Consider the following 13,703-nt stretch of genomic DNA (forward strand, 5'->3'; position numbering starts at 1 on the left):
TTTTTCTGAAATGTACATCTGAACACATTGATTGATTCTCTTGTCATTTTTCTTAATCGATCATTCCTAGATTTTATTGTCATTTGATCATGCATTATATCAATTCATGGCAATGCACCATTTTCATACAGGATGGCAACATGCAAAATGTGATAAAAAGACAAGCATAGAGATTGAACTAAAAGCAAACAAACAAACAGAGAAAACCCAATTGAGAAAAAAATTACAACTCAGAAAACAAGGCTTGGCCCGACTCTGTTTGAGATATGACAACAGAGCTCCATAAATTATTATCACTATTAACTTGATCTAATGTATAGGCAATCGGATTGAGAATTAACACCGAAGCATAGATATAGAAAGCGGAACAATGACCAGAAATTATATACAATAAGTTATTTCTCCACAGATTACATGTGTTTGAGAATAGTAAGTTTCTGAATCTACATCATGCTTCAATTCACAAGAGTTTTTTACACACCACCTCGAGGGATGAAGTGTATTTCTCTTTTAATTTTTTTGATGTAAAATTCAGACCACTATAGCTCGATTCCGGAATATCTATAAGAGAAGTGTTGAGTTGTTGCTTGTCCAAAATAATCAGATGGTCTGCTGGATTTCTAGCAACTTATGATGTGAAGAAAAACCTTGACGATCTAGACGATATACTTCCAAAACTAGGCTACAATACTGTTGCCGATATTCGATCTGAGCTTGACCACTTCTTCAACATGGGATATGCCCATGCAATCCTCCTTCTCTTGGGTTTCCTTAGCTTTGGATTATCCTCGATGATATCATCTCTGGCCGACTGGCCCTATCCAAGAGAGCCCAAAACTAGATGAATATGGACTCGTTTTCTCATCAATTCTTGGGATATTCCTCCCATTTTCCTTTTCTAAATTTCTTTTTTTTTTTTTATTTATAAAACTGTTTCCAGTTGGAGAGTCTACCATAGATGAATCATGATCTGAAATCATTTCTAGTTTTTGTTTTGAAGCATTAATTTCTCAGAAAAAAGACAATATGTCATGAATTCTTTTATGGATTTGTTAATAGGATATCAACAACCTTCAAATGACCAAAAAAAAAAAATCAAGTGGTGATAAATTTAAGAATGTGGCTGCCACTTTTCTATGATTAGTGGACAGCCCTTTGATAAATATAGTTTTTTTTTTTAAATTTACAATTAATAATATCAAAATTAAGATTTTTTAAGTGGTTATAAAATATGTTCATTCATGTATTGACCTAGTGTGTTTAAAATAAATAATGTTAAATGAAGTGTTTTCAGTAAAATTGAACTCTAATTGTTAAGAAAAGAGAACTCATATCTTTACTGACTATAAAACAACTATAATTGGAAGTAAATTAAGACTATATTTAGGTTGAAATTGTAATATTTTTAAAATTATATTAAATATTGTTGAAAAAGCAATTTAAAATAATTATTTTTCTATTTTGACATTTTTATGATTACAACATATTAAATTTTAATTTTAATTCAAAATTTAAAATTTTGACTAAATATTTTGAAAATAATACTCTTTTCAATAATTAATAGTTAATAATAAATTATGATTATAATAATAATATTAAAATAATATTGTTAAATGTAACATTTATTATAATGAAAATGAAAAATTTTTATATTGATCATATATGTTTTGCTTGTAAAAAAAAAAAATTCAATATATATAAAATGAGTGGTAGCTCTCATTCCTTATATTTAAAATATCAGAAAATTTTATGATATTAAAGATTAGGTGCCTTGTGGGAGAGATATGGCAAATAGCAACCATTGATGTCATATTCTATTAGAGTAGGTTGAATTTTCTTTATAGTACTTATCAAGGGAAAATATATTTTCCTATAAAAAGCTATAGTACCGTCATTGCAATGGAGAAGGAAAGCCAAGGAGGATGAAGATGTATATGTTTGTATAAATGAGTTCTTTGTTAAGGGTAAGGGTAGTCCCTTTCCATCTCTTCCCACTGTTGCACTCCATGTGGAAGAGATTTTCTATGCTTTCAATGAAGATTAGGACCTCTACACAAACTTACTTTTTCCCTAACTTTAGTAGGGTATCATATCATTATTAATGTTTTTTTTTTTGGCAGATATGGTGTCTTTTAACCTCCCTGTCAAAACCTCAATGGATAATTACCCATTTTCTTCCTAGTTTTAATTTTTTTTCCCTTTAATTTCTCATTTATTTTATTATTCTCATGCCTATCGAGTTATATACATAATTAATTTTATTTAAAAAAATAAATTAAATCTAATTCAATTTAAAAATTAATTTCATAAAAAGAAAAATATTTTTAAAAAATATTTAAAATGTGAAACACTTATAAAAAAATTCCAATTAAAAAAGTATTAATATCATTTTAAAAAAATAAATTAAGTTTAACTTACTTGTAAAAATTAACTTAAGGGTAGGATTGTCGAGGTACAGAAACATGAGAATATATATAGCAATGAAACTGCAAAATTACATACACGCAATTATCAAGTGTGTGTTTTATAGAAAATTAAAAAAATTAAATATTAAATATGATCTCATAAATTTTAACTTTTAAAAGATAATTATTAATTTTATAAGAAAATATAAATATTAATGTGTTAAAAAGTTAATTTATTATTTAAATAATATTAATAAAAATTAAAAATTATAAAAATAATAATTATTCATTAATTTCGTATTAAACACCCTTTAATAAATTTTTGGATTTAATAGCAGAGGCTGAGAAGCAGAAAGAGAGAAAAAAAAGTGGGAAAAAGTGGGGAGGTAGTCGAAAATCCAAGCCCTGAATAAGGTTGAAAATAACGAAAGTGCCATCCACGGGTACATCCGGTGAGTGGACAAAAAAAGGAAGCTGCATTAAAAGCTGGGGTAAGAGCAGCACGTGGTCCCAAAAAAGGAAGCAATATTGGAAGAAAGAAAGACCCAAAGTCCTTTTGGTGCATCTCTCGAGTCTTGCGACTGCATTTCTCCTTTTTTGCTTTGATTTAAATTGTGAAAGAAAAATCATGCATAATCCAAGAAAAAAAAAATTAAGAGGTAAATAAAACCCTGTTATCTTTATCATTAACCACTGCAAAGAGAGTCTTAAAACTGAGAGTCATTGAGCATATAGGGCTTTCTGTCCATTAATGAGAAGGGTACTGTGCCCCTCTGTTCTCGCTGCTGATCCTGCAGAAATCTGGTAAAGTTTGTGTGTGTGTGTGAGAGAGAGAGTCGATATTTGAGTTTGTGTTGTTTGTGTTGAGAGCGACGAGTGCCTGTCCATAACCATTTCAACTGTGGCACTGAAAAACATGGCGTTTTTATAAGCATTTAAAGGGGACACAAATGCAATGAAAATGACATTCCCTTCCCATCCCCACCCCCACCACACCCCCCCCCCCCCTCTCTCTCTCTCTCTCTCTCTCTCTCTTACATAACATTGAATTTTGGTTGAAAGAAGGGTCAGCACTCTTTGAATGGTTCTTCCTATCTTCTAGCTAAATGGTCCCTTTTTTTTTTTTTTTTTTTTTTGTTCCCTTCTTGCTGTGTATTTTAAACCAATAACCCTCTCCATAGAAGAGAATTTTAATCCATTTGTCATGCAAATTTACATATTCAGAAAAGGTCCTGTCTCCTCTCTTTCCTTCCTTGCTTAGCATGCAGATGATACAATTCTGTATATGCATGTCTTAGTCTAATCTTTGAACTTTCCCTTGTTTAACTTAATAAAATTTTTTAATCCTTAAAAGCTAAAGGCAAAGCTGTATATGAATTGTAGACTGCCTCCTTGATATATAATTTTAAAGTCAGCTCCTCCTCTGTCCCTCATGATTACACTTTTTTGTTGACACTATTGTAATCTATAACATAACCCAAATGTCAAGCAAAAATTATATTCAAAACCAACGGTCACATTACTGAAAAAATTATTGCAGGATCAACCGACAAAAGCATTTTATATATGAAAATTATCGTGTTATTATTGGCTTAATAGTTTAATAATTGCGAATATCTAAGCTCTTATACCTTTTTTTTTTCTTTCCTTCCCTTAAAAAAGATCAATGGAACCCATCATGTCGCACAAATAATTTATATCTTGTAAAATAAGTTCTTGAGGGAGTAGTGATTAAAGTGGAAACACAAAACTTTCCATCATGGTAGCTAGAGCAAAAGAAACATGAAAAAACCATATTATGTACCAAGAAAGATATCATTAGATGCTATTGTCCCTCAAAAAAAAAAAAAAAAAAAAACTAAAAGGAATTCAAATAACTTGTTTTGACTATAATTGAGTATGGTGTTATCAGTATATGAATATAATTGAGTGTGGTTTCAGTTCTCTTCCCGGGAATCTTCATGTAAATAATGCACCACAGGTACTACTACAAGAACCAATCATGGTGTCTGTTTTGCTTTAAAAACAAATGAGAAGATACATAAATATTATTATTAATTTTATTATTATTATTATTATTATTATTATTATTATTATTATATTCCTTTAAATCAGTACAAGAACCTTTGCACCACTCCAAATTGATTAATTAACATCACAACAACTGTTAAAAACAACTAGTTGATATTGCCAGAGCAAATTTAAATCAATAACCAAAACCAAATTAAAAGCGTAAAGGTATGCTTAAATATGAGGCTTCCAATATGTTTAAGCTTTAACCCAGCTGCATGATGATGACGACAAGTTTAATTTGGAATTTGATTATATCACTCTCCTTCCCCTTCGGTTGTTGCTGAGGACATGTAACTCATGGCAAGTGAGGTCTCATCTGCCGGTGCAGCCACCGCTGGTGCTTGGAATTGTTGCTTGCAAGCTTGGCAAGTGATTTGCATGATTGTAGAACTGATCTTCTTTGTAGCTTGTTCTCTTAATACTTGAGCCTTTTCAAGTTCAGCTTGAGCTTGTTGCCTTATCCTCTTTGCATTTGCGAATTCTAATTCAGCCATGTCGAGTTGCCTTTTGGCTTGTTGTCTAGCCTCCTCAGCGTAGGCCTTTTCAGCCATAGCTAACCTCAGCTGTTCATTTGCAAATTCTTTCAGTTTTGCAGCTTCCAGAGTAGGATCACCACCACTTTTCTCTCTAATTGTGTCCAAACTAGTCTGGTTTGATTCATTCTTTTCGCCGCGGCTACTTGACCCTATTGAAAGCTTCAAATTTGTAGGGTAACTTTCATCTGGATTTTGTGATAAGCGAGTGGTGGATGATGGTAGGAGTTGAAGTTCAAGGTTGTGTTCTTGTCGACTAGAAGTAGAAGCATCATTTCTATCAGATGATGAGTATAAGAAAACAGGTTCAGATGGTTTTGGTATTGGCAATCTTGGTACTGGGGCGATGCTAAAATTCCCATCACTAGAAGGGCTTGTGCTTGAAGCAGTCCTAGAAGAGCAGGCCGGCTGCAATGCCTGCAGCTCAGGCTGGGGTCGCCTTACTGTGCAAGCGTCTTGGTGTTCGATGAAACTCTCCACCCTGAAAAGACAAGAAATTGGAATGATTCAAAGGGATTATCATTATAATAAGAATTAGATTATGGGAGTATATTTTTGGATTCTTGGTGTCTTTCAATAACCAAAATTGGCAATAGCAGCCAAGTCGAGGAGGCAATTAAGGTTTCCTCGTGTAGGGTTGCCAAGAAACAAACGTATTATAAATTATATTATTGATTAAGGATCTGTAGCGTGGATTATATGACTAGGTTTCCTCCCATATTAAATACATAAATGGGTTTAAAAAAATGCAATGGTTCTGTGTAAGCAAACGACTTGTTTTTTGGTCATGGGTAACTGGATATTGCTTATATTTAGCCAATGAAAACTCTTTCTAGCAGGAGTGGTGCACTGCCCATAAACCTCTACTGGTTAACCGGCATCACATACATGGGCAAGCATGAAGTCTTATCCATTACCGGAAATGATTGTTGGGTTTAAAATATCGATCGAAATTCTTTCTTTTTCCTTATTAAAAATGAGTATGAACTTGAATTTCAGTGTGAGATCACCGAGAAGAAGAACAACAATAAATTAAACTGAAAAATACTTGAAAACGAGCATGCCTTTCATGGGGATTTTTAGGGTTTGTTGAGAATCTAATTAATTAATCTAGACCCAGAAAGGATATTAAAAATTTTACCTGGAAAAGACACGGCCACAGTCGCAAGAGTGGCCTCTTGTGCCGCAAGTCTTGAGGTGGGCTTTGTAATCAGATTGGACAGCATAACCTTTAGAGCATTTCTCACAAACCCACTGCTTGTGATTGCTGTGTTTCCTTCTAAAGTGCTTTTTTATCCCAACGAGATCGCCTAAAGCGTGACAAGGGTCATGGTGCAAGCAGCTTGGCTCTGGGCATACATAAACTCTCTTCTTCACCTCTTGTGTCTCTCTCTTCAACAACTTCCATGGTACTTTGTGTCTTCTCCTGTGCATTTGTAGGTTCTGGTCTCTTTGAAACCCTTGGTTGCAGATCTCACAAACATATCTATCTGATTCCAGCAAGGTCCTGGGAGATAGAGAGACAACCTCTGCATCTGGATCTATATTAACCATAGAAAAAGAAAAAAGGATTAAGAGAAAGAAATCCTGAGAATTGAAATAAGTATACAAGGAATAATTAAATTGAATAAACGGGCAAATTTTTAATTTTTTTGTAGTATAGTACCTGGTGTTCCTGCAGGTTTTCTTTTCCTTTTGTTGGAGACCCCATTATCGAAGGCAGGGAAGGGATCAGATGGAACGCTTGAAGTAGTGTTGTCTAGCATAGATGGATTGCTGGGATTTGGAGACTATATGCAGTTATTGGTGAAGTGAAAGAAATCAATCTTTACCTGTACAGGTGGTGAAGTTTTTGGTGTAGTGGGGTTTTCAGCTTTAGTGATAGAAGGAAATGGGTAGAGAGAGAGAGAGAGAAACAAAGTTTTTAAGACAGAGAAAGAGAGAGGGAACGCGGAGAAAGAAAAGCTCTTGCTTTCTGCAATCAACTTTCTTTAAGCTTTTTAGCTTTTGTATTTGGCCATGGGCTTTCTTGGCTTTGTTTTTTCATTGACCCCCACCCTTCACCTTGTGCAAGTAAAGGTTAGACGCAAAGGCTCTTGTATATAAAGCTCGCTCTCTACAGTCTCCTCCGCGAGAGAGAGAGAGAGAGAGAGAGAGAGAGAGAGAGAGGCTGACCCAATCCTAATTGCTTGAAAATTTGAGCCCACGCACAGCGTTTGGACAGAAACAAAAAAACATCCCCTCCTCTGCTTCACAGTAAAACAAACGGCCATCATTCATATCACAATGTAATTTGCATGAATAGATGCAGGCCAGAGTCCCCTCTCTTACACGTGACCTCACTCCTCCTCCTCACATAATCCTTCTCCCTAGATCTGGCCAGGGCTGGTTGAAATCGTTAGTTTGGCAGGTCTCATGGTTTAGATTGGTTCAAGTTTAAAACGGTTTTAATTCAAAACATTTTCGGCTCGAAGCGGTTCATAACGATTTTAATTCCGTCCCAATTTATCAAATTATAATTAATTTTTAAGTGTTATTTATTTAATTTTTAATGTAAAAAATTAAAGAGATCCAAATATAAATTCAATATACTTATTTTTTTAAAAGAAACAAAACAATAAGTTTTTGAATCAATCCAATTTTGGTTCAAATTCAAGGAGAGGGAAGAACCGAATCGATACCTATACCCCAATTCTACGTTGATTCATCAACCGAAACTGTTAATCTAGTTTAATTTCAAATTTGACTCGAGCTGATCTCAATTTAATTCACAATTTCAACTGAACCATTATTCAATCTACTTTTTTTTTATTCCTAATTAAAAAAAAAAAGTTAAAAGGGGGTAAAAAAAAAAATACCTTCTCTATTTTTCTTGATCCAACTCTTGCTAAAAAATTTAATATACAATTGTTTTATTTATAATTATTAAATTATACGTCATTAATTTATATAAGATCATAATTAACAAAATAAATTTAATTTAATTATGATTGAAACTTAAATTAAAAACTTCATAATTTGATTATCATCTTAATTGAGAAAATTTTAATAGCATTACACTAAAAAGTGAACAACAAAAGTGACCGTGTTTTAATGATAGCATTCTAAATCGGATTAAATGTCATGTTTTTGAAAATCAGCTTTTGTAAAGGTAGAAATGAGAGACGTCCGGTCTCTTTCAATAGGGTTGTAATCATTTAAACAAGGGAATTTTAACCCTTCTTAGTTACAACCAAACGTTGCCGCTTTTATCATTGCATGACGTGGTCTTCAATTTTAAGGTAATTGTTTTCTTCATAAAAAAAAATTACGAGGAAAATTTTGTCCTTTGGGCTTCACATTTATGTCCTTGGGCTCCAGGTTTTTAGCTCGAGAAATAATTATATTGTACAAAAAATAAAAATTATGTTGGACTCCACTTTAGAAATTCAACCCTAAAATAATGTGAAGTTAATTTAATGCTATTGGAATTATATTTTAAGCATTTACGTGTTTAGTTAAAGTATTTATAAATTATTAATAAATTAATGTATTTATTAGTAAAATAATAAAAAATAATATTTAATGAGATTTATGATAAAATTTTAAAAATTAATTAAAAATAATATAGTAAAATATTTTGTCAAACTAGTTTATAAGCATAAAACTTGTAAATACTAAAATGAAAAATTGAGTCATTCAACTTATTATTTTTTTTAGCTTATAAGTTTAACTTATAAAATTAAAAATTATTATAAACAAATAAGTTAGCTTATTTTTAGAATTTATAAACTGATTTGATAATTTATAAGCTAAGTCGTGGGTAGCAAAATAAATGAATAATAATAAAAGTAGTAATCAATAACTAAGATCAACTTCTTTTCTTTTCTCTAATAAAGAAGAAGGATGTATAGCATATAGCATCTTTAATTAATTCTATATTCATACTTAATTAACAAAAATAGAAGATTTAAAACATGAGAGAAAAGTATTAAATATAGGATAGGAATATTAAGTAGATGGCTTGGTAGACCCCATTATATATACTCAAGGATCAGCCATATGATGAGCATTTCTGAAACTGTAAGCTACGAGAATTTATAATTAACTCAATGTACATATGGGTGTGTGTAGAAATGGGGCCATATAAACTGGACACATCTGCATCTCTATTCGATCTTTAGAAGAAGCTCTCTGAAGCAGCTGGCTCTTTCAACAGTCAGAATATATGAAATTGCATCTTTGAATTCTTTGTTTGTGATTGATTGAAATACAGACATAGTCAGGGACAGAATTATTGCTCAGACTTCTGTGAAAAATTTTCATTTTGGTTCCTAGCTTCTTAATAAGTGGGATTTGTAAAAATTTATGATATGGCTACTATTAATTGTGGGTTATTTTAATTTGTAAAAATAGACTGAATAAATACAGTTTAAAAATATGTAAATAAATACAGTTTAAAAACAACAAAAAGACATAACCTGTTGAAAAGCCACTTCTATAATAATCATCCACATCCATTAATTCATAACATTCCCACCATATAAATTCAACATATTCAATTGAAATAATTTCAATATAAATGCATCTCACTTGAAATTTTCCAAATAGCTCATCCTTCATCTTGTTGGGTATTTTTGCCCAAGATAAGTCATGCCAAACTAAATGAATACCCTAAAATAACAAGTATTTTCCATTAAAATCCGGCAGCATTTTAGCTTTTTTTCAAACATCTAACAACAAAAAGACACAACCTATTGAAAAGCCACTTCTATAATAATCATCCACATCCATTAATTCACAACCTTCCCACCATATAAATTCAACATATTCAATTGAATTAATTTCAATATAAATAGGTCATTTGTATCTCACTTGAAATTTTCCAAATAGCTCATCCTTCATCTTGTTGGGTATTTCTGCCCAAGATAAGTCATGCCAAACTAAATAAATACCCTAAAATAACAAGTATTTTCCATTAAAATCCAGCAGCATTTCAGCTGTTTTTCAAACATCTAATAACAAAAAAGACACAACCTGTTGAAAAGCCACTTCTATAATAATCATCCACATCCATTAATTCACAACCTTCTCACCATATAAATTCAACATATTCAATTGAATTAATTTCAATATAAATAGGTAATTTGTATCTCACTTGAAATTTTCCAAATAGCCCATCCTTCATCTTGTTAGGTATTTTTGCCCAAGTTTTCCATGGAGCCGTAAAGTGCATTTTAATGTCATTGGTTATTGACCGAGAGACAGATATATCCAAGAAGCTGCACCATTAATAACATTTAAAGTAAAAAAACTTCACTTAATAAGAAATTTTTTTTTTTTGTAAAAGATTTGTTTAATTTATCTCAATTGTCTTAAATATTGTTACTTACACAAGGCCCCTTAATCTTATCATCTGTCGATTTGTTGGGTTTACTGGTGTTGGCTGCCCTAAATTCGAACCTCTAGTTTGAACTGATGATGATGACGATGCTGCTACTTGTCCCCCTAACTGTAGTGGAGTAGGTGAAACTTGAGTATCCACTGGCAGCTGTAGTGGCTCATGCCCTATGCTTTGGTCTTCATCTTGTTCATCCCTCAAAGACTGCATGGGTTGAGACATTGTGTCCTGTTGAACCCGTCCTTTACCTCTAGATGATGATATTCTATGAGGAATCCTGTAAAGCACAATATCCATAAGTACCAAAGAGCAAATAAATGCATATATGTAAGAATTTCATATGGATTGCAAGCTATGCAAAAATAATAGCTTCACAATCAAATATAATAATAAAACACAAAATTACACAACAACTTAAGCATGAAATAGTGAAATTACCCTTTTTGTACTATACAATAATGAAAATCAATCATCATCACTATCATCATCTTTGTCGTTTTCATTTTCGTCTTCGTCTTCATCTTCCTCTTTGTCTTCCTCTTCTTTTTCCTCTTCGTCTTCCTCCTCCTCCTCCTCCTCATCCTCTCTACTTGGTTGCACCAAATGTTGCAATTCATTTTCATCTAACTCTACTATATGATTTGAATCAAGTAGCAAGCATGGATCTTCAAGTCAGTAGTTGGTAAAATTTCTAAAGGTCGAGAGATATCATCTTCTTGGTAAGCAACCTCATCAGAAGTAAACCCGTTATCACTTATATCAACTACCTTATGAATGTTAAATGTGCTCCTAGCTTTGGTTTTGAATACTGCACACCAATCACCCCTTATTTTATTAATTGCATGATATTTTGTGTAACACACTTGCTGAGCTTGATGGGCTAAAATAAATGGATCATTAGAGGCAAGCCTTGATTTGGGATGAATTTCTATAAGCCCGTTCTGAGGATGGACTCTTATCCTTTTATTAGTGTCAAACCATTCACATTTGAAAAGAATTATATTGTTTCCTACTCCAAAATACTCCAACTATAGTACTTCATTCAACAAACCATAATAATCACTTTCATATTCATTGTAACAACTTCCTTTCACCCAAACACCACTATTCAATGTTTTTCGATCTCTACCATAATCATGTGTATGAAATTTAAAACCATTCACAAAGTACCCCTTATATAATTGAACTGTACGTCTAGGGCCTTGAGCTATTTGGTAGATGCGCTCTTCAACTTCATTCTTCTCTACATATTCTTTGAACCAATTTGCAAAGTCTTATTCCCGCAATTATTCCAATTGTTGGTCATTGATATCTGGTATTATACCTTGTAAATGGTCATCAAACATCCTACACAATAATTTGATCACTTATATGTTGTATTTCATTAATTAAAAAGAGGACACATGTTAGCTAGGAATACTTACTCAATAAATGGTTCGATCTCTTGACAATTCAACAATACATAAATATGAGCAGCAGAATACTTCTCATTTGACATGATCCTTCTATGCAGTATTCGACCAAAAGGTCCACCTGAATGAGTGAAAATTGAAATGCGCCCCATTGGTTCAATGTTTCCCCCATCATCATTTCTTGGAACTTTATTTAATCTTGTTGGGATTTGTGGCTCAAAGTAATGAGAACAAAAGGTTGATATTTCCTCAATAATGTATGCCTCGATAATTGAACCCTCAACAGAAGCTTTATTTCGGACTTTTTTCTTCAAGTCAAAAAGGAACCTATTATTAACAAATTTGATTGTTATTTCATCAAGAAATATATATGTGAAATAAATAAAAAAAGGCATTTTTGCAATATTTACCGCTCGAATGGATACATCCAACGATATTGCACTAGTCCACCTACTTTGGCCTCATAAGCAATATGAATAGGCAAATGCTCCATTGAGTCAAAGAAACCAGGTGGGAATATCTTTTCTAACTTGCAAATTGTTTCAATAATGTTTTTTTTCTAATATCTCAATATTGTTTACATATAGTATAGTTGTAGTAATGTCCCTAAAAAAATGACTAAGCTCAGTTAATGGATCCCAAATTGCTTTAGGCAATATGTCACGAAATGCGATTGGGATCAATCTTTGCATCAATATGTGGCAGTCATGACTTTTCAATCCAAAAAACTTACAGTCCTCCACACTTACAGCCCGTGCAATGTTGAAAGCATATCCATCAGGCAATCTCAAATCCTTTAACCACTGACAAATTGTTTGTTTTTGTTCTTTATTCAAAGTATAAGTGGCTTTAAGTTTGTATACTCTACCATTATATTGCATTAAGTGTAATTTAGGACGCTTGCAATAAACTTTTAAGTCCTCTCTTGCTTTGGAGTTGTCCTTAGTTTTCCCATTCACATCCATAACTGTGTAGAATACATTGTCAAACACATTCTTCTCTATATGCATCACATCTAAATTATGCCGAATTAAATTTGAATTCCAATATGGAAGCTCCCAAAATATACTCCTCTTGACCCAATTGTGGTGTACACCAAATCCAGGTATTGTTTGCTTCCCACTAGTTGTCCTAAATACAATATCAGATAATGAATTTACCCGATTTTGTATAACATCACCAGACAAACGAGGAGGGGGGTGGACTCCTTTCTATGACACCTTTTTTGAATTTATCTTTTTGTCTTCTGTATGGATGGTTGAGAGGAAGAAATTGGCGATGACAATCAATGAATGATGCTTTCCCACTATGTTGAAGAACAAAAGCTTTACTACATTCCATGCAATATGGACAAGCCAATTTTCCATGTGTGCTCCATCCGGATAACATACCATATTTAGGAAAGTCGCTTATGTCCATAAAAGTGTTGCTTTCATATGAAATTTCTGCTTAGTATGATTATCTTGAGCCAAAACTCCTTCAGTCCATAACATTTTCAACTCATCAATCAAAGGCCTCAAGAACACATCCAAACTCTTGCTAGGGCTTTTAGGACTCGGAATCACCATATTCAAGAACATATAAGGTTTTTTCATGGCCATCCAAGGAGGTAAGTTATACACTGCAATTATTACTGGCCAATAAGAGTAAGGATTAGAACATTGGCCAAAGGGATTGAATCCATCAGTGCATAATCCAAGACGAACATTCCTAGGGTCAGATGCAAACAAAGGGTAAGTTCGATCGAAGTGCTTCCATGCCTCACTATCAACAGGATGTGACATAGTCCCATCAATATGTTGGTTAAAAGCATGCCATACCATGTGCTCTGCGGTTTTGGATGCCATACCATGTGCTCTGTGGTTTTGGATGACATAAACAACTTTTGAAGCCTAGGAAT

At 32.8% G+C, this 13,703-nt stretch overlaps 1 protein-coding gene across 1 annotated transcript; it reads right to left on the reverse strand.

Annotated features, from left to right (window-relative positions):
- Positions 1–4,530: 4,530 nt before the first annotated feature.
- Positions 4,531–7,228, reverse strand: LOC110668900 (zinc finger protein SHOOT GRAVITROPISM 5). The gene is made up of 3 exons (XM_021830292.2): positions 6,678–7,228; positions 6,153–6,552; positions 4,531–5,492 (listed from the first exon to the last, which is right to left on the reverse strand). Exons 1-3 carry the CDS (start codon positions 6,775–6,777, stop codon positions 4,733–4,735), a joined length of 1,260 nt encoding a protein of 419 aa, XP_021685984.2. The 5' UTR covers positions 6,778–7,228; the 3' UTR covers positions 4,531–4,732.
- Between the last annotated feature and the right edge of the window lie 6,475 nt (positions 7,229–13,703).

Source organism: Hevea brasiliensis, chromosome 15 (genome assembly GCF_030052815.1).
Source record: "Hevea brasiliensis isolate MT/VB/25A 57/8 chromosome 15, ASM3005281v1, whole genome shotgun sequence".
Taxonomy (NCBI): domain Eukaryota; kingdom Viridiplantae; phylum Streptophyta; class Magnoliopsida; order Malpighiales; family Euphorbiaceae; genus Hevea; species Hevea brasiliensis.